At 35.5% G+C, this 21,293-nt stretch overlaps 1 protein-coding gene across 2 annotated transcripts; it reads right to left on the bottom strand.

Annotated features, from left to right (window-relative positions):
- Window positions 1-829: 829 nt before the first annotated feature.
- Window positions 830-16,643, bottom strand: LOC127874169 (polyadenylate-binding protein-interacting protein 1-like). 2 transcript variants are annotated; one of them, XM_052418368.1, is made up of 10 exons: window positions 16,622-16,643; window positions 12,385-12,494; window positions 11,857-12,078; window positions 9,407-9,519; window positions 8,647-8,749; window positions 8,216-8,338; window positions 7,544-7,650; window positions 3,972-4,092; window positions 3,001-3,278; window positions 830-1,168 (listed from the first exon to the last, which is right to left on the bottom strand). In XM_052418368.1, exons 1-10 carry the CDS (start codon window positions 16,626-16,628, stop codon window positions 1,072-1,074), a joined length of 1,281 nt encoding a protein of 426 aa, XP_052274328.1. In that variant the 5' UTR covers window positions 16,629-16,643; the 3' UTR covers window positions 830-1,071. The 2 variants fall into 2 exon arrangements, with proteins under 2 accessions (XP_052274328.1, XP_052274327.1); XM_052418367.1 differs by lacking the exon at window positions 16,622-16,643 and adding an exon at window positions 15,640-15,865 and having other exon boundaries at window positions 834-1,168.
- Between the last annotated feature and the right edge of the window lie 4,650 nt (window positions 16,644-21,293).

Here is a 21,293-nt window from a genome sequence, read left to right as displayed (position 1 = left end):
AAAAGTGTACATTAAATGAGCGATTTTGACACATATATTTGACCTTTGACCTTGAAGGATGACCTTGACCTTGATTTTTCACCACTCAAAATGTGCAGCTCCATGAGATACACATGCATGCCAAATATGAAGTTGCTATCTTCAATATTGCAAAAGTTATGGCAAATGTTAAAGTTGGAGCAAACAAACGCACAAACCAACCTACAGACAGGGCAAAAACAATATGTCCCCCACTATAGTGGTGGGGGACATAAAAAGGAAATTCAAGTAATTGTATAGAAAACTAATATTGAAATACATGTCTAATGAAACTGTTAAATTAGAAAATCGACTTTCAAGCCAAAATGTGTCGAAAATGAAACAATTATTGCTCATATAATTATGCATTTTAAGCTCAATGTCCAGCATAAGTATATCTGTTGAATCACTTTTACATAATATCATGCATGTCTTTAAAGCTTATTAACTGAACATGCACTGTGCACACATTGGTATGTACAACATAAATTGATAATTGAATTCATCCATGAAAATTAACTATGAAACATGTACAAATATTGGAAAACATCATTTTTGAAAAAAAACAAGAGATGTGTTCGTCAGAAAAACAATGCCCCCTACTGCGCCGCTTTGAAATATATATTTATTTTTTATTTTTTTTACCTTTGACCTTGAAGGATGACCTTGACCTTGAACTTCTACCACTCAAAATGTGCAGCTTCATGAGATACACATGCATGCCAAATATCAAGTTGCTATTTTCAATATTGCAAAAGTTATGGCCAGTGTTAAAGTTTTTTTCGGACAGACGGACAGACTGACATACTGACTGACAGTTCAACTGCTATATGCCACCCTACTGGGGGCATAAAAATGCAAAAAATAGATAACAGAACATGTCCCTTGAAAGCCAAATGACCTATCAACCTTTGCATATACATTACATATATGCATATTGACCCTTTAGGTAATCAAAGAACAAATATTACAAGACAAGAAATACAAATAGCAACTATGATCTACTCTGAGCACATTCAAGAACATTGAAAGAACAAAGCCTCCTGGTGAAGATCAGTGTCGATTCTGTCCCGATTCTTTGAGAAACATTTCGTAAGCTGCGGCCATTTCGTCGTCCATTTCATTGCCGTAGTCTGGGTAGTATTCACCTCTACAATATTGGTCAATTGTTATATCATAGTTTTCACTCAACAAAATGTGTAGCACAACAAACGGAAATTTATGTACATTCCTTATGTGCTATGTAAGAATATTAGTTGAGTGACTGTAAACACTTCTTCCTTATTTTTGTGACAAATTTTTTAAAATGGATTTTCATTGGGTGCATAATTACTATAGTTCAGTGACAACTATAAGTACAGAGCATATTTTTGTGTTAATAATACTCATGTACTGAACAGTCACACCAAATCATAATGGTACAGTCTTACTAAGACATACTACCCTTTTTAAATAAAGAAAGTATTTGAAATACAATTTTGGTAATTTTAAATTATGTTATTTGCATGTACAATTCAATAAAATATAATAATAAACAATTAAAGAAATAAGATGTACTGACAACATACAGGGCACAATATTGATATTTTAAGGCATAAGTTCCACAGATTTTCCACATGTCCTATTGTGATATGTATTTGTCAAGAATAAAAGTAGGGTTTGTTTAATAAACAGTGAGTTTGTATCACATTGTCTTTAATTTTACATGACAACACTTCATTGTGATTATCGTTCAGTATCAAATAAAACAAGACTATTGCCAAGCAATATATGTCCCCTACCGGCTCCACCATTGTCAGAAATTCGACCATTGTCAATTTTTTTTTTTTTTTTTAATATTTGTTGCCATTGCAACCAGAATTTTTGACGTAGGAACAAACTGAAATGACGTGCATAATGTCCATATTGGCATCTATCCATGTTTTAAGTTTCATGAAAAAATATGAAGAACTTTCAAAGTTATCGCAGGATCCAGAAAAAAACACCATTTTCAGCAGTATTTCTAGTCTATTTGTTGCCATAGCAACCAGAATTTTTGACAAAGGAACAAAATGAAACGACCTGCATAATGTCCATATTGCCATCTATCCATGTTTCAAGTTTCATGAAAAAATATGAAGAACTTTTAAAGTTATCACATGATCCAGAAAAAACACCATTTTCAGCAGTATTTCTAGTCTATTTGTTGCCATAGCAAGCAGAATTTTTGACGTAGGAACAAAATGAAATGACGTGCATAATGTCCATATTGCCATCAATCCATGTTTCAAGTTTCATGAAAAAATATTAAGAACTTTTAAAGTTATCACAGGATCCAGAAAAGTGTGACAGACTCACAGACTGACGAACTGACTGACTGAAGGACACACAGAGCGCAAACCATAAATCCCCTCCGGTGAAACCGGTAGGGGACAATAAAACCCTGCTGTAGATTTGTTTAATACCTCCGCATCAATTATTAAATATGTTAGAAACAATTATTTGTTCTGTTGGACCAGCCAGAATTTTCACAACACATACACATACAAACCCCCAAAACACGCACTGAATCCCAGCTGTTTCTGTACTTATTGTGTACATCAAGGTTCACACACATAAAACTATTGTTGTTGTTTTTTACAAAAAAATCAAATAGATACACAAGCTTCACACTCTTTCCTCAACATTTTTAATTGTGTCGTGTTCTGAGAAAACTGGGCTTAATGCATGTGCGTAAAGTGTCGTCCCAGATTAGCCTGTGCAGTCCACATAGGCTAATCAGGGATGACACTTTCCGCATAAAACTTGATTTTCAGTAAGGAGGGACTTCCTTGAAACTAAAAATACCTTAAAAGCGGAAAGTGTCGTCCCTAATCTGGGATGACACTTTACGCACATGCATTATGCCCAGTTTTCTCAGAACGAGACACAATTGTTCATAATCATCATCCCCCCCTCCAACACACACACACACATAACCCCCACCCACAAATGCACACGTACCCCTGCTCCTGCTCAGCAGACCACTGTGTGTAGTCATCCATGCCCATCCCAGTGGACCACGCCTCCTGAGGCTCCTCCCCCCAGCCATTGTCCCCTGCAAGCTCTGCCCCTGGCCCCATCCAGCCCTGCTGACTGGCGTAGGTCTCCGCCTCCCACTGTAGGTATGCCTCCTGCTCCTCCCGACTCATGCCCACAAAGTCACTGTCATCTGCCGCTGCAAACCCTGCCTCCTCACGGCTAATTGGCTTACCATCAATGTTGTAGAATATCGGCTCATTCTGTAGAAAAATGATTTTTAACCACACTGTTGTTTTTGCAAATATTCTTATGGAAATAAGCAATTTAACAAGAGCTGTGATGTAGAATATCGACTCATTCTGCATCAAATAAAAAATACATGCAAAAAAAACATATTTGACAATAGCTATGAGATTCCTTAGCACACTGTTGTTTTTAAAGTCCAGTCTTAACACAGTTAGTTCTTAGTTTGTCTAATGACCCAACACATCAAATCTCTTTGATTTGCAATTCAGAACACATAAAAGGGAATGTACCTCAGGTTTTATGAGGCCCAATAACAATATCAATGCCAAAAACAAGTATCAGTAAGTATCACCATTTACAGAATATGTCACGAGCCTAATAAGGTTTATCCATAGCAATTGCCATTTACAGAATTTGCCTTTTTTCTGATATAAAACACATACAGAATTAATGATCTGCAAACAGACTGTCAAACCAATCTTTCTTGTCAATTTCACTAATATGGTTTACAACTATTATAAATAAAGTCATTTTCATTGTCTTTTATAAAGACATATAGAAACAGAAATTGTGGGGCAAGGGCAACCCTTAGTTTCACAAATGCTTTCAACGGAGTCAATTATCATCAATTGATTATTGCATTAAATATGCGAAGGTTTCACTGGCAACTGGGGTATGGTAGATCTCAGTACATAGCTGGTACTTACACTGAAGCTGCTGTTGGAATACTGAGGGGAGGCCATAGGCTTCACAGGGGAGGGCTGTTGATCCACACCGAAATTGTACTGCAGTCGACTCAGTACGGAATTGATTAGACAGTGACTAGTCCTGTAATTGGAAACAAATTTCATTTTGTATAACAATGTTAATTCACAAGCAAAGGGTAGGGGGTTCACATTCTAAAAAACAAAACAAGCTCCCCGTAAAAATGTAACAATAACATGATGCAGTTTCATAGTTTTTACAGTATGGGTTTGTACAAATATATTTTTTAAATTTCACTTTTAATATATTTAATGTTGGATGATTTGCAATTGCTTAAAAAAATGGATACAGCCATTAACATTAATTTTCCAAACATTTTAGCCAGCATAACAAAAATATTTTCAAAAACAAGAAACGTGGCAATGACAAACAAGAGGGCCAAGATGGCCCTAGTTCGCTCACCTGAGAGGAGTCGGTTCATTTAATCTTTACCAAACCTCAAACTTGACCTAGATATTGTCTAGACAAACATCCTGGTCAAGTTTCATCATTATTGAACCAAAACACTGGCGTATGGAGTGTTTTTGTTTTTGTAAGATTTTACCTGGTGACCTTTATTTTGAGTTGACCCCCCTTACCAAACATCAAACTTAATTGCTTACAAAAATAAATATTTTGACCAAGATTCACAAAATCTGAAACAAAATTGTGACCACTAGAGTGTTTACAAGGATTTTGTATAATATAATGAAAATTTGGACAATCTAAGGGCAATAATTATGGCATTAATTATGTGATTTTGCTCATTATCAAACTTGACTGAGATCTTTCAGCAACTTTCATAAAGAATGCTTGAGAAGTGTGAATGCTAGAGTGTTTACAAACCAAATGTGGACGAACGGACAGCGGACAAAGACCAATTCTAAAACCCCACCTGAGCAATGAGGTGAGCTAAAAAGTGTGTTTCACCGATCTGAGCCATTTTCCAACTTGTCCGAGAAATCAATTAAACCAATGTATTGACTAAGTTTCATGATGATAAGGCAAAAAATGAGACTTCTATAGTGTTCGATCACAAGGTCTCTCTCTAGTCACATTAGGAAAACTGCCCCCCCCCCCCCCCCCCGGCGGCCATGTTTTTTGACCGATCGGGACCATTTGTGAACCGAACTCATCTGAGATATATATAAAACCAATAATTTCACCAAGTTTCGTGATGATTGGGCAAAAAATGTGACTTCTAGAGTGTTCACAAGCTTTTTTTACTATATAAATATAAGAAAACTGCCCCAACCCCCCGGCAGCCATGTTATTCAACTGACCCGAACAATTTTTTAACTCAACTTTCGTATCAAGGAAACAAATGTTCTGACCAAATTTCATGAAAATTGGGCCAAAAATGTGACTTCTAGAGTGTTCACATGTTTTCACTATATACATATAGAGAAAAATGCCCCGCCCACTGGCGGCCATGTTTTTCACCGATCTAGACCATTTTCGAACTCCTCCGAGATATCAATAAAACCAATGTTTTGTCCAACTTTCATGATGATTGGGCAAAAATTGTGACTTCTAGTGTGTTTACAAGGTTTCTCTATAGCCAAATAAGGAAAACTGCCCCGCCCACTGGCGGCCATGTTTTTCAACGGACCAGAACCACTTTTGAACTCAACCAACATATCATTAAGACAAACATTTTAACAAAGTAACATGAAGATTGGGCATGAAATGTGACTATTACATTGTTTACAAGGTTTTTCTTTTTTTTGACCTAGTGACCTAGTTTTTGACCCAGCATGACCCAGTTTCCAAATTCATCGAGATATCATTGGGACAAATCTTCTGACCAAGTTTCATGAAGATCGGACGAAAAATGTGGCCTCTAGTGTTTACAAGGCATCTCTATAGCCAAATAAGGAAAACTGCCCCGCCCACTGGCGGCCATGTTTTTCAACAGACCAGAACCACTTTTGAACTCAACCAACATATCATTAAGACAAACATTTTGACAAAGTTTCATGAAGATTGGGCGTGTGACTTCTACAGTGTTTACAAGGTTTTTATTTTTTTTTACCTAGTGACCTAGTTTTTGACCCGGCATGACCCAGTTTAAAAACTCGACCGAGATATCATTGGGACAAAGCTTCTGACCAAGTTCCATGAAGATTGGAAAAGAAATGTGCCCTCTAGAAAATACACTGTATTATTATGAAAACATTAATAGTCAAAGGGGAGTAACTGCTGTAAACTTAAATGCAATATTTAGAAGAGTTGTCTCGCATGTTACATGACCTAAATTCATGATTGTTTACAAGCCTTTTTACTATATAAATATAAGGAAAACTGACCGTCCCCCTGGCAACCATGTTTTTCAACGGACCGGAACCATTTTCAAACTCAACTCTCATATCAAGGAAACAAATGTTCTGACCAAATTTCATGAAAATTGGGCCAAAAAAGTGACTTTTAGAGTGTTCACATGTTTCACTATATGCATATAGAGAAAAATGCCCCGCCCACTGGCGGCCATGTTTTTTCACCGATCTGGACCATTTTCGAACTTAACCGAGAAATCAATAAAACCAATGTTTTCACCAACTTTCATGATGATTGGGCAAAAATTGTGATTTCTAGAGTGTTTACAAGGTTTCTCTATAGCCAAATAAGGAAAACTGCCCCGCCCACTGGCGGCCATGTTTTTCAACGGACCAGAACCACTTTTGAACTCAACCAACATATCATTAAGACAAACATTTTGACAAAGTTACATGAAGATTGGGCATGAAATGTGACTTCTACAGTGTTTACAAGTTTTTCCTTTTTTTGACCTAGTGACCTAGTTTTTGACCCGGCACGACCCAGTTTCGAACTCAACTGAGATTTCATTGGGACGAAGCTTCTGACCAAGTTTCATGAACATCGGAAAATAAATGTGGCTTCTAGTGTTTACGAACAAATGTGGATGGACGGACGGACAGACGACAGACAAAGACCGGTCACAAAAGCTCACCTGAGCAATCAGGTGAGCTAAAAACCAGGTTTTATTTAATAACTCATCATTTAAATAATAAATCCCAAGGTAGGTCTGCATGTTGGCTACCAGAACACACAATTTCAGAATTATAAGCTCATAAAAACTTCAGGAGAAAAGAGTTTATCTTTTTAGAAACAGTCACACTGCTCTTGATCCAACTGGTCCCAAAAGGATTTACCAGCTGAATATACATGTAAGCTACATATGCAATTACTCTCAGCACAATATCTCCTTCCGTATTCAAAGTATAATGCAGAAATAGTTTTTTCTATTGACATTAACAGTTATGTTGACCTCAAACACTGGCTCCAAAAAAAACAAGCCCAAGATAGGTCTCTTTACAAGCTCTATATTTCCAAAGTTTTATCAACATTGGCTAATGCAAACTAAGGTAGTGACCACAATCCAAGCCCCCCACCATACCTCAATATCAGAAGGATTGTCAGTTTAATTAACAATCTGCTTTAAAAAACAGAACTCATTTTGGGTGTCAACAATTCTTTTTATAGGATATAATAGTGCCTATTATTTGATACAAACTTGTTTAACTGTGGGTGCTTTTCTAATGACTTTATTTGGTCAAAGGTATCATCAAAGTTCCCGCTGTTTGGCAAATCTTTGGTCTCCATTATGGCTGTTCCAGTAAGCTGTAATATAATATGAGTGATGGATTAAAACTATATTTTATTTGGAATCAACTATAAATCCTTGGGTACAAAACAACTTTTTTTTGTGATACACTTGTTGCACATGAATATCACATTTTGACAAAAGAGGTTGCTTTAGTTTTAATAGCAAATACATGTGGATTGAGGTCACTTCATTTTTAACATCATGTAAATAATGTAAATAAGGGGACCCAGTGTTAAGTGATTTTCTAATAACGACTATTGTATCATCGTAAGTGAGGGTGATAAAACTATTAGAAAATTTACAGCAATTCTGATAATAGCCAGTTTTAGCCACTGAATTTACGATCCATTTTGAGAAATAGTTTGGTGTTCCCACTCATGTGGATATGTATGTTAATCAGGTACAAACCATTCATAAAACATGGTTTGTACCTTTCAAGGTGCCCAACCTTTTTTTTCAGTCTCTAAGCAAATCTATTGAATTATGTAATATTTTTTCTTTTTTTTTGTTACAACTGAAACTCATAACTGGCCAACTCCATCCGCGATTCCCCAGTTATCTACTGTACAGCTGCTTTACCTTGAGTAATTGTGTAGCACACTTCACTGTCACATCATCCGGTTTTGAAAGGAGAGTTCTCAGCAGATCACTGATTACCTTACGTAACAACCCAAGACGCGTTGTAACACCATTTGTCTCTATCTGTAAACAACGAAACTGTTGTTTTTTCATCGTATTTTAATTACTAGTATTTAAAAGCGGTAAGTTATTTGCAGGAGGCAAATTTCAGATATTTCACAACAATAACAAATACTCTGGGCATGATTCGACTGGTTATTAAAATGAAAAAAAAAATTATTACAATCATTTTCACAAAGTCTGGAGAAGAATGAAATTCTATTTGGCTAATTGGCATATATGACACATAATCTAAGTCTTTATTTATGGATGAGAAAAGTTGAGCAACAGAATGCAATATATCTTTCAACAGTCAGACATTCAGACCTCACCTCTAATATTAGGAACAACTCTCCAATGAACATGGAAAGCCCACACAGTCGGTCAATATTGTTGTCCAGCAATGTTTCTCTGATATCAAATTCTTTTTTACATCTGGAATCAACAGAACAAGCATATGACCAACAAGGATAAATAAAGATTGCTATCCTTTTGAATATTAGCACTGTGTTTACATAACTTATCAAAATTGAGTAATGCTTGTTCACAGATAACAATCTGTGAACATGATATGGTAGAGGAAATTCAGAACTTCCTTTTTCCAAGTATATAATCATACACTTTAACCCTTTCCCATTAAGAAGCTGTGATAATCAGAACAGCCTGCCAGTAACTCACAAACTGTTCAGATTTTATGCTGTTTGCTGCTCATCAGTATCTAAGGGTTGGAAATTAAGCCTTTAAAACTTGAATACAGTAAGAAAATCTTCAATTAAATTTAACTTCTAAGTAACTACAAATGTGTCAAAATACGTATTTAATGCTTAAGGGTTAATATTATTCCTAATAAATTATATAATTAAATGTGTAAATTACAGCCCAAGATTTTACTTTCAAGTAGTTATAGCAAATAACAATTTTTAGAATATTCATTGTATTTTACTTCCGTTTAAGAATCTGGTGGTGAATACGGGCCCGGATCATGTTCCCAACAAACAATCACAAATAATGCATGCAATCAGTTTATTATTACTAACATATTTTGTATGCAAATTTACAGTTTCGTAAATAATATGTACAAAATAAAATCACCTTTGTAGAAATAAGCCCCTAAAATCGCTAAATGCAGGATGTGCTCTGAGGGCATGGGTCAGGTATTTACAGATCTTTGCCCCAGTGAAACGAAAATTTGCTTCTGATATACTCTGAAAATGAAAGATCATGAACTTCAGTAGAAATAAATAAATATGAATTAACACTTACATACGTGTCATGAGGTTGGCGTATAGCAAACATGAAAGATCATGAACTTTAGCGGAAATAAATAAAATCTGAATTAGCACTTACATATGTAACCTCAAATATATATATATATATATATATATATATATATATACAAGTAGGTTTAAACACCTGCAGACAATATGTCCTTTAATGTAAAGCATTCAAACCAAAAATGTTAAAAGACAAGAGATGTGTTCGTCAGAAACACAATGCCCCCTATTGCGCCACTTTGAATAAATTTCATTATTTTTTTTACCTTTGACCTTGAAGGATGACCTTGACCTTCCACCACTCAAAATGTGCAGCTTCATGAGAACGCCGCTTTGATTATTATTTTTTTACCTTTGACCTTGAAGGATGACCTTGACCATGAAGGATGACCTTGACCTTGAAGGATGACCTTGACCTTAAACTTCCACCACTCAAAATGTGCAGCTTCATGATAACGCCGCTTTGAAATTTTATTATTATTTTTTGATCTTTGACCTTGAAGGATGACCTTGACCTTGAAGGATGACCTTGACCCTGAACTTCCACCACTCAAAATGTGCCGCTTCATGAGAACGCCGCTTTGAGTTTGTTTTTTTTTACCTTTGACCTTGAAGGATGACCTTGACCTTGAAGGATGACCTTGACCTTCCACCACTCAAAATGTGCATCATCATGAGAACGCCACTTTGAATTTTTTTTTTTTTTTTTTTTGACCTTTGACTTTGAACTTCCACCACTCAAAATGTGAAGCTTCATGAGATACACATATTAAAAATGTTATGGCCAATGGTAAAGTTTTCGGTCGGACAGACGCCATATATTTGACATTTGACCTTGAAGGATGACCTTGACCTTCACCTTTCACCACTCAAAATGTTCAGCTCCATGAGGTACACATGCATGCCAAATATCAAGTTGCTACATGTATCTTCAATATTGAAAAAGTAATGGCCAATGTTAAAGTTTTCGGACGGACAGACGCCATAAATTTGACATTTGACCTTGAAGGATGACCTTGACCTTTCACCACTCAAAATGTGCAGCTCCAAGAGATACACGTGCATGCCAAATATCAAGTTGCTATCTTCAACAGTGAAAAAGTTATGGACAATGTTAAAGGTTTTTTCGGACAGACGGACAGACTGACTGACATACTGACACACTGACGGACAGTTCAACTGCTATATGCCACCCTACCGGGGGCATAAAAATAATGAATTTTTTTAAGGATGGAGAAATGTACATAATATTATACCCAACAAGCCATGATGGCCTTTAACCCTTTACCCTTTACCACTTTGATACTTATTTTTTATGCATGTGTAGTCCCTAAGTAAGTTAAATATAACTTAAGACCTTTCTTACTAGATTCAAGTTTTAAAGGCTTCATCTCCAAACCTTAGATACTGATGAGCAGCAAACCGCATAAAACCTGAACAGACTGCGAGTAGCTTGCAGGCTGTTCTGGTTTAATGCTGTTTGCACATAGCCATTTTCACTTTCCTTCTAAGTGGGAAAGGGTTAAGCGCTAGCCTATTTTTCACGGAAACCAATTTTTGAAGAACCAACGTGACACAGATTCAAACATGACTTTCATATTGTAAAGATAAACGTTTCGACAAATTTTCATCAAGATGGAGTCATAAATGTGCCTTCTTAAAAGGTAAAGTTTGTTTTTTTAAGATTTGACATGCCTGGTGACCTACTGTTTGTGTGCACATAACCCAGATTTAACATCAACCTAGATATTGTCTTTTTTAACATTGAGACAAATTTCCACCAAGATTGAATGACAAATGTGGCCTTTAGAGTTGTGATAAGCCTAATGTTGATGATGCACATCACTCGACGACTGACACAGGACGTAGGGTGATCGAAAGAGCTCACCTTTCCCACCTCGTGCTTAAAAACACAAACTTTAACAAAGATGCGTAGAATTTTAAAACAGTTCGTGTTAGCCAATTATAATCACTGAAAATTAGAGAAAAGAGTATTATGAAGTTTAACTTTTTGTTTACAAATTCTACAATAAGTGTTTTCAAATCATACAGATGGATAGGGAGATAAACTGACATTTCTAATGTTTTTTTTTTAAACGTTCATTTCTGAATTATAAGAAGTCATTTGGGAAAAATATTTACCAGGTACTTAGAGTTACAGAATGGGGTCAAAAGCGTAACAAGTTCTTTCAACTTCTCCAAAGAACTGAAGCGCTACTCAAAAATTACCTAAAAAATATTGCCTCACATGTTTTATCAATAGATTACCTGTTCTATAAGTGTTTCTATAATGTTTTGTATGACTGCCATATCAGTAATGCCAGATTCTAACATGTCTACAATCCGCTTCATGTACTCTTCCATAGGACCAGGGTTAGATGTGAGACTGAATACAGCGTCATTGAAACTGTCCGCTGCACTCTCACCACTTGTATCAAGGTGGTTTGGCCTCACATTTGCCAGCCGCTGGAAGTCTTGGTACAACGAGTCCTGATGAACAATTAAACAAAATAAAACAGTAAATTATAAGTGGCGTACAAAAGCGTACTTCAATGCATGGCATGTGCCTCTTTTCCATCTTATCTTTTTGACTGTAATGAGATAAAAATCCTGCGCCATGGCATTCTTTCATGACTTCTATAACAGGTTATATGATTGGCTACCTTAGTTACTACATTTACTACAGATGAAAAGATTTACATACATGTAAGCATAGATAATTAGATATTGGACAGATAATCATTTTTGTGTAAAAACTTTTTTTCATTTAAAAGCATTAACAAAATAAATTTCTACCTGAGATTCACTGGTGTCTTGAAATAAATGCAAGGCATATTTTGGAATAAATTCTGGTGCTTCTGCTGACAGCTTGGACTTCATAACTGCAGGGTTTTCTTCCTCAGTATCTGAAAACAATAACAACTAAAAAGATAATTACATGGTTGATGATATTTTTATAGTCTTCTTGACTTATATGGTTTGACAGTGTAGACTAGTTAAAATATACTGGTTGATCGTTACTTCATATTGCTTTTGGTCTGAGCTGGAGAATTGCTGGTTGACCTGGCAACATAGACCTACTGGTACATGTACATATAATGCAGGGAAAACCTTCTTGGAAATCTGATTATGAGTGTACTCAAACCCATAACTCGCGGGTCAAATCTGACAGAAAACATTTCTCGCTACAGGAATAAATCGATTGTTCTTTAATTTAATGTCGTAAAACTCGGACTTAAACAATACTTGACATTGTATAGTTAATGGTTAATTGTTGTTACGAAGAAATCAGACATTGCTTGAAAATAACTGTGCTGTTAATTTTATTTGATGTCTTAAATTCAATATTTTTGAATTGTTATATACATTATTGATTGTTTCTTTGCACGGTATGTTAGATCTTCGATTATTCATGAATAATTTAATATTGGTGCCGTTAAACCTATTTACAGCGAATTTTACGGGCGAAAAAATAAACAACACTGGCGGACAGAGTTGTTGGTTTTGTGTCTACCGCAGTTAATATTGAAGGATTTTTGTCATATTAAAAAGGCAATCATCCAATAAATTTAAGTTGAATATGATTGCACTTTAAATAATTTATCTGATACATGAAGATGGTTTCTAGACGCACAGCACATGAATATTCTTAAGTACCGCAAGTCAAATGTGTTAGAGTATAAATACTGTCAGAATATAATTGTACAAAAGAGTTTTGACACATATCAAAGCAGCATGCAGTTTCTAACCATGTTTACGTTGTCCGAGTAAGAACATGATCTCCATAAGTTTATAACGTGCCTATTACCCATTGAGACCTCAATCCACATTTTCATCAACCAAGTTGAAGTTATTTTGAGTTGCCACAGGAATCAGTAATTAGACAGAATTGTGTTCAGATATGACTAAACTGAAATAGGGGCAATTGCACTTTACCGGTACGTAAAAAAAGAACGGAAAAGCGTATCCTAACCCTAACCCGCCACACCTAACACATAACGCAACATCTTATAATCCTTTTTATCCTATATATTTCCTTAGTATCGGGGCTACTGCCGGTAAAATGCAATCTAGCCGTGAAATAATGTATCATGGACGAACCATCTTTCGAACCTCTTAATTTTTGACACGTCAATTTGACTCAAATATAATATTGAAAATAGTGCAACATATTAATAAGTACTGTATTTGATAAATAACTTGTTTCTACATGGCTGGCAACTTTAATTGCTAAGTAAATCCTTTTTTGATCACAGATTTTAACAAGTTTCCAGCACATCCATATCATGTAAAACTATCAATGTCGCCTAAACAACGAGTACCTGCTTTCGAACCCTTCAGTGTACAACATTTAAAATAAATTAGTCACATGTGTTGACCATGGTCACGTGACTTATTGCAGCAGCCGAAATTAGTCCAAATTTTTGACGCTCTTAAATATTAAGCTACTTTTTATATGGGTAATATTTGGCGCGTACAAAGGGGGAAAGACCAAATTAATGGTGGGAATTTTTCGTTCTTTGTCTATATTGTTGCGCAAGGATTTTGTGCGCAACATTCAAGCCCCGATATAAGACACTTAATATCAACGGATTGCAATAATATTTACATACCTGTGTAGATAATTCATTTCTCGATAATGTTCCGTAGAAATTATGTAATGACACTTTGAATTTTGCACGCCTGATCAATTTAAATCCAACCACTATTCAATTTTTCAATATCTCTCGATTCGCTCGCTGTGTAGATATAAATCGATAACACGACCTCGATGTAAAGCATCTGGTTTAAAGTGGGAGAATAAACAGCGTAAAATACAGTTTGCCTTCGTCTGTTGTGGTGCAGCGCGTTACATAGTAAACCGATGTTATACTTTTCTGGATTTATTTAGCATTGTTTTTTTTGTAAATTGACAATTAAAAAGTTCTGAAATAAATTACATCTTTTATTTTTATACTGTACATTAATAATATTGATACAGATCGTACAGTATACCGTCCTATGTAACGTAGAATGTAAGTACATAAAACAACACAGACAGAGGTGCGAAAAAGACATGCATAAACATTTGCTGAAACTTAGAACAGTGAATAGAAACTGCACCATATCTGTTTTGAACATATGCTTATTAAATCGACAAAAATTAGCATACTAGATCTAGTTAGGTAAAAGTCGGTGTTAAAAGCTCATGTTAAATAAAATTACGCGTACACGTTACACCGTAATGCCTTCTTCTGATTGGTTCATATTTAAATCAGTTTCATGACATGGCTACAGGTCAGTGATTGTTTTGCGATTTAAGCAGAAGTTTAACTGAAGAATTTATGCCTTTCTAACTCCGAATCGACGATATTTGATGTAAAAATGGACTTCTGAATTAAAACTGAATGAGTTGGTAATGTTATTTTGCATTTTTACGCAAATTGATGAAAATTTAAACTTTCTGGTTTCCACCACAAAAAAGGTCCTTCAACGATGAGACGTTCCAAAGAATTTAGCCCATATAAAAAGTATCTCTAAATTCTTCGCGAGTCTTATAAATGAGACTACAGCCGAAATGTGACAATTGTCAAGCAAAGTTGAGAACAAAAATTAGACTGTTTTTATAGTTTTTTAAGAAAAATCCTTATACATGTTAAAAATCATTTAGAAATACAATGATTTTTACGTGTTTAATGATAAATCTATTTATTGTACTTGTTTTTGACGTATTTTTGTTGTTTTCCCCCAACATGAGAGTCGTAGTAAACAATTACTTATACACAAAAAAGCGGTGACATAGTGCTCGTGCGCGCATGCTAATAAAATGTAAACAAATGAAAGGTCCGAAAAGAGGTGAGGTTCGAGAAGAGGTACTTTATTTTTGTCTTTAACGATACATGTACACATGTCCCATATGGACCCCTCTCTACAAACAGAGTTTCATCATTCTAGCTTAAATACCTTATTAGTTGTTGCAGGATTCATTATTATTATTAATAATGCGATTCATACTAGTTGGAATAAATAATTTAAACATGTGCTACCAGAATCATATATGATATAGTTTACCAAATTCTCCTTTTTGCAATCTTTCGTGTGTCGCTGGCAAGGGTCTGCGTAATTTTCTACCTTTCTCGGGAGAGCTCCCTTCTGATTGCCCGGGATTCGAGTCAGCTGACATTATGCACTCAGCTGAGTGAACTGTTTAGATATGTCACGACTTCTAGTCCGACAGATTATCCGAAAACAATGTTATTAAGCTGAACAGTGTTCACTAGATCGCCATTGATGGATTAGTCTAATATTTTAACGAAAAGCTCTTGTCATGGTCAACATAAGATTTGACGTCATGTAACTTTCACGTGGCATGTCTTCGAAAAAAGCTTGATAATCCTGAATCATAATCGCCATCATCATCATCATCAATATATTTATCATTATTTTCTTCTTCTTCTTCATTTTCTTTGTTTTTTGCTTAATTTTATTCACATCTCCGTTTAATAAATCTTTTCATAATCACCACAATTGAAGCCGATTCTTGTGACCCTAGGGTGACTTCAAGCCGATTCATGTCACCCTGGGGTGACTTCAAGCCGACCGGGTAACTCGGCTTGAAGTCACCCCAGGGTGACACGAATCGGCTTCTAGTCACCCCAGAGTGACTTCAAGCCATTTTAGGTCGACATGACCCAATGAGCCACATTACCATATGCTGTGTAAACGGTAAATAACGTCGATCGCGTATATACTTGTGTAATATACATTGGCTACACATTCAGTCAGTTTCTTGGTACACTTGCTACACGTTCAGTTAGTTGCAATAATCCAAATACCAGCTACTGACCATCCTGAACGTCTGTACTCATAAAAGCTCAAAACATTCAAGAAAAACTATAGTTAGTACACGGTCAACACGTTCAGCTAGTATGTTTGTACATTGATCTAATTACAATCTCAATGACAAGGTCTACAGTTAAATACAACTGTATAAGCATAAGTTTTACACTACAGCCTTTGATCATACAATAAATAAAAAGCAAACTATAATTACCTTGCATTTCTGTGTCCTGAAGTGTATATTCCACAATCAATGAAGTGTAAGGTTTACTTAAATTTCAAAAATATCGGTACATATGTACTAGACGTACGCGTAATTAACACGAGATGCTCAAGGAACGCGAGTTTTTTTCGATCACCAGAAACTATATGCGTAAAAGAACTTAATTTTTATATGCCGTCCATAAAGTATGCCATGCTATTTTTGACCATGTTTAACCCCTCCCCTCCCCTTGTCACAAATATTTGACACCCCCTCTAAAGTACGTCGTAATTTAATTTAATTTTAGACCTAATTAAAATAATCAAAAACATACTTTACTAGTAAATTGTATTAACATATACAATTTCCACTTAAGGTTCATGGGGGGGATAAAATTCATTAAAACTTCGCTTTGGTTTTTCTTCATTCAACGTGGTACAATATAGTCAAACTATATATCATTTTAAAGCTTAAGACGGATAGAATAACATAAACACATTTTTGACATTCAATATTTGTGTGCTTTATTCATATTTTGGTTTGAGTCTAATAGTTAATCGTCAAAAGTTGTCTCAGTCATTCATAAAAGCAGTCACTCAATCTAGATTTCCTGCCTTTTAAACATAAAACTAATTCAAATCTTTTACTTTTGATTTGTTTCAGCCTTTTTGATATACTAACAAAGAAACAATACAAATTCTTACATCCCCCTCCCTCTGGAGTATGACGTTCTTTGTGGACGACCACTAATACAATAGCCTGGTGTTGTGTTTTACAACGTCGACGTAATACGCATACTAAATGTAAAAAAAACAAACAGTTATTAAAAAATATTTGGGCATTATTTTTATAAATAACTTGTAATAAGATAAGCGCAAAAGATATACATACGTATTTTATTTTCGTGTTGTGAAATACAATAATTGAAGCGCGTTAGAAATTTTAATTTCACTCAGCACATATAATAAAAGTGGTCCGAGATACATAGGTTCACTATAAACATTATACATTTTAATTTACCACACTGTAAAGGCCCGTGTAGAGCAATAATCAGTCACCCGACTGGAGTTTCACCGGAGGGGAGGAAACGTTTGCCCTCCGTCTGCCCGTCCGTCTTTCTTTATAGCGTTAGTGTTTATATTAAACGATAACGGTGTATGCTGTGTTAGTTTTAATAATCTTTCTTAGAAGTTCTTTCCGAAGTTCTCTCCGAAACAAACTGGACCCGGCGAATACTAAAAAGTAATTGAAATAATTTAGAAATTACTTAGTCAGAGGGGGTAATCAAGTGAGAGTCAAGATGGCGTTGTCCATGACAAGACAAGTATTTTTCGCCGTATTATACCGTTTGTTACTTTAAACAAGAAATATCATTAAAAAAAGATATACGGCGTTGATTGTGGTCGATGTTTATGAACGATCAAAAGTTTTCTCTATGAGATAAAAAGTAGCGGATGCCTTTTTTCTGCGCAGTTCTTAGCTACATCATAAGCAAATCAATAACGGGGTGTTGCGCCAGATTTCGTGGCTTATTTTGCTTTATGTGATATTATTACTCAGATATCTATATTTACAGAATAGAAAAACACAAGAAACATGCAAATAAACGAGTGCATATAGGTCAGCCGGCAATACTCGAATCTTATTTAATTGCATAATTATAGTATAGTGAATTATTGTGCTCATGCTTAATAAACTGGTCTAAATGGATAAATAGTTCTAATTAATTTTATCAAAATTGGTTCTTATCATGCAAATGTTGAAACCATATTAAAAATCGATGATTGACATACCACAATAAAATCGCCGAATATCTTTATTTAGTATCTTTCTGATCAAAACAGACTTCAAGTGCACAAAGTTTACGAGACGGCGTTTATATAAAGATTTCTGCAACTGACCGCAAACTGACCTTGATACCTTGCGGATTGGAATGCAATGCATTACAGTCACTACGTTATTGTCAGTAAGACCGGTGTAACACAATGATCGCAACCCCTTCTGCGAACTCCGGTGATGAACTGTATATAAACTCTGATTTTCACAAATGGCCGCGAATTGACCCGAAACCTCGCGGGTTGAAATGCAATGCAAGTAAGTACTAAATATGACAACATAGCCTTTAGTATAAACGCTTTTGCGCTGGTAATTCTCTGAAAATAAAAGGTGAACGCACAAACTGTATTTATGTCGAAAATTGATTGTAAAACTGTTCTATCTATTGAGCCTTTTCATTAGAGATAAAATTGTTTCATGCAGTAAAACAGTGGTACAAAGACGCGGATATGTTTCCAATGTTCTGGTGTTATACTCAAATCAGCCAATGGAATAAATGAAGTGTATTCATTCGTACCTAGCCAAGGGAAATTTTATTTGAGTATTATTGGACACTTACAAAGGTCAAGTCAGGGTGAAAAGCTGGCTTAATACAGCTTACGCCGAAAAAATGCCTCTCACTTTCCAGCCAGATCAGTAATAAAGTGACAGGCGTTTATTTCGTATTGATATTCGCTTTCTATGTTGTCTTAACTCGCTACGAATTTTCTTAGCAGAAGCTGTAATTGTGTGATACCGCTTAGAAATTTCGTAGCGAGTTTAGAAATATGATAATATAAACGTTACTCTTTGATAATTTCAAATATGTTGCGAAAGGTCAGCATTAGGTATAAAGTGTATGAATTTATACAACTGAATTATGTTGCCACTATTTCTTTCAGCCATGACCCCTTGAAATCCGAGACTATTCGTATTGTTTAAGGTCAAAGACCTTTGGTGTCCAAGGTTCCGCCACTGAACTTATGGTGAACTTTTACAAAAGTGCCAAGTCATATTGACTCTTCATGTAGTCGACAGACGCATGTAAGAATTAGTATTATACATGATATTATATAAGAAATGATACATTTTAGCAGCGTTGTGGGAAAACGTGGCTTAGTACATGTGCGTAAAGTGGCGTTTACCTTACCAGAATCTCTTTGAAGGGAAGAGCATTTCCATTCACATTAGTTTATTTCTTTATTTCAGTCACATTTGCATGAAGCGATACCGTAATAGTGATAAGTAATTTATTTAATTTTGTGAGGTTCTTATGAAAAAGGAAAATGTAAAAAGAAAATGGTTACCAAACTGGGAACATTACTTGTGAACAAAGTGTTTTTTTGTGTGTAATTAATCCACGTTAAATCAAAGCTCTAAAGGCACTGAAGTTGTTCGCTGTCGTCATCCTTGATTAGCTGTGGGCATTTCACAGGCTAATCAGTGTGCACAGGATAATCTTATTTGACATGAATTAAGCCCCGTTTTCCCTGAAAGCAGCCAATATGTACATATTTCAATGAAAAACACTAGACTGGCCAATGTCGTCTTACAAGCTGGTAAATACACACAATGCAGTAGTAGAGCAGACGCTCCTAAGCATTCGTTGTCTGCAGTGCAGACAGGCAGCAATAATCGTTCCTAGAGTAGCGAGTTACCGTTTTCAGCGTAGCTAAGCACATAATGATTTGCAAAACATGCTCTGTAAATTAAGTCGGTTGCTAACGCAACCAACTAAAAACAGTCTAGTTGATTTTCATGTCGTGAAATGTAGAATTGATATTATATTTAAACTTCATACATTAAACATGTTTTACATATTGAACAAAGTGTGTTTGTGAAACACAATGTCCCCCTATATGATGTTTGACCTCGAAGGATGACCTTGACCCCTATATGATGTTTGACCTTGAAGGATGACCTTGACCCTTCACCACTCAAAATGTGCAGCTCCATGAGATACACATGCATTTCAAATATAAAATTGCTAGCTTCAATATTGCAGAAGTGACATTACATGAGCAATTTTGACCCATATATTTGACCTTGAAGGATGACCTTGACCTTTTACCACTTAAAATGTGCAGCTCCATGAGATACACATGCATGCCAAATATCAAGTTGCTATCTTCAATATTGTAAAAGTATTCATAAAATAAGCGATTTGGGCCACATATATTTGACCTCTGACCTTGAAGGATGACCTTGACCTTTCACCACTCAAAATGTGCAGCTCCATGAGATACACATGCATGCCAAATATCAAGTTGCTATCTTCAATATTGCAAAAGTACTCATAAAATGAGCGATTTTGGCCACATATATTTGACATCTGACCTTGAAGGATGACCTTGACCTTTCACCACTCAAAATGTGCAGCTCCATGAGATACACATGCATGCCAAATATCAAGTTGCTATCTTGAATATTGAAATACTGCAAAAGTGTACATTAAATGAGCGATTTTGACCCATATATTTGACCTTTGACCTTGAAGAATGACCTTGACCTTTCACCACTCAAAATGTGCAGCTCCACGAGATACATATGCATGCCAAATATCAAGTTGCTATCTTCAATATTGCAAAAGTTATTGCAAATGTTAAAGTTGGCGCAAACCAACCAACCAACCAACCAACCAACCAACCAACCAACAGACCAACAGACAGGGCAAAAACAATATGTCCCCCACTACTATAGTGGGGGACATAAAAAGTTTCTACAACATTTTCTTTTGTGTAACTTTATTTGATAGCCCTGTAAAATACACTGATATACCGGTAGAAGTTATATGAACTTCTGACATACCAGGAAGTTGTCAAGCACAGATGGGCAGAAGGAATGAAATTTTTTCAAGCAGTACGAAGTA

The sequence above is a fragment of the Dreissena polymorpha genome, chromosome 3, assembly GCF_020536995.1.
Source record: "Dreissena polymorpha isolate Duluth1 chromosome 3, UMN_Dpol_1.0, whole genome shotgun sequence".
In the NCBI taxonomy this organism is placed as follows: domain Eukaryota; kingdom Metazoa; phylum Mollusca; class Bivalvia; order Myida; family Dreissenidae; genus Dreissena; species Dreissena polymorpha.
Note: the sequence above shows the minus strand (reverse complement) of the source record. Positions and strands in the feature narration are given on the sequence as shown.

Bases quoted from the DNA above. Each gene is read 5' to 3' on its own strand.
- LOC127874169 (XM_052418367.1), bottom strand. From the start codon at position 15,751: ATGTCAGCTGACTCGAATCCCGGGCAATCAGAAGGGAGCTCTCCCGAG. The intron at 9,520-11,856 runs GTAATCTATTGA...TTTCATTTTCAG, and splicing joins TAGAAACACTTATAGAACAG to AGTATATCAGAAGCAAATTT. The intron at 4,093-7,543 runs GTTTGTATCAAA...TTCCAATTACAG, and splicing joins AAGCACCCACAGTTAAACAA to GACTAGTCACTGTCTAATCA.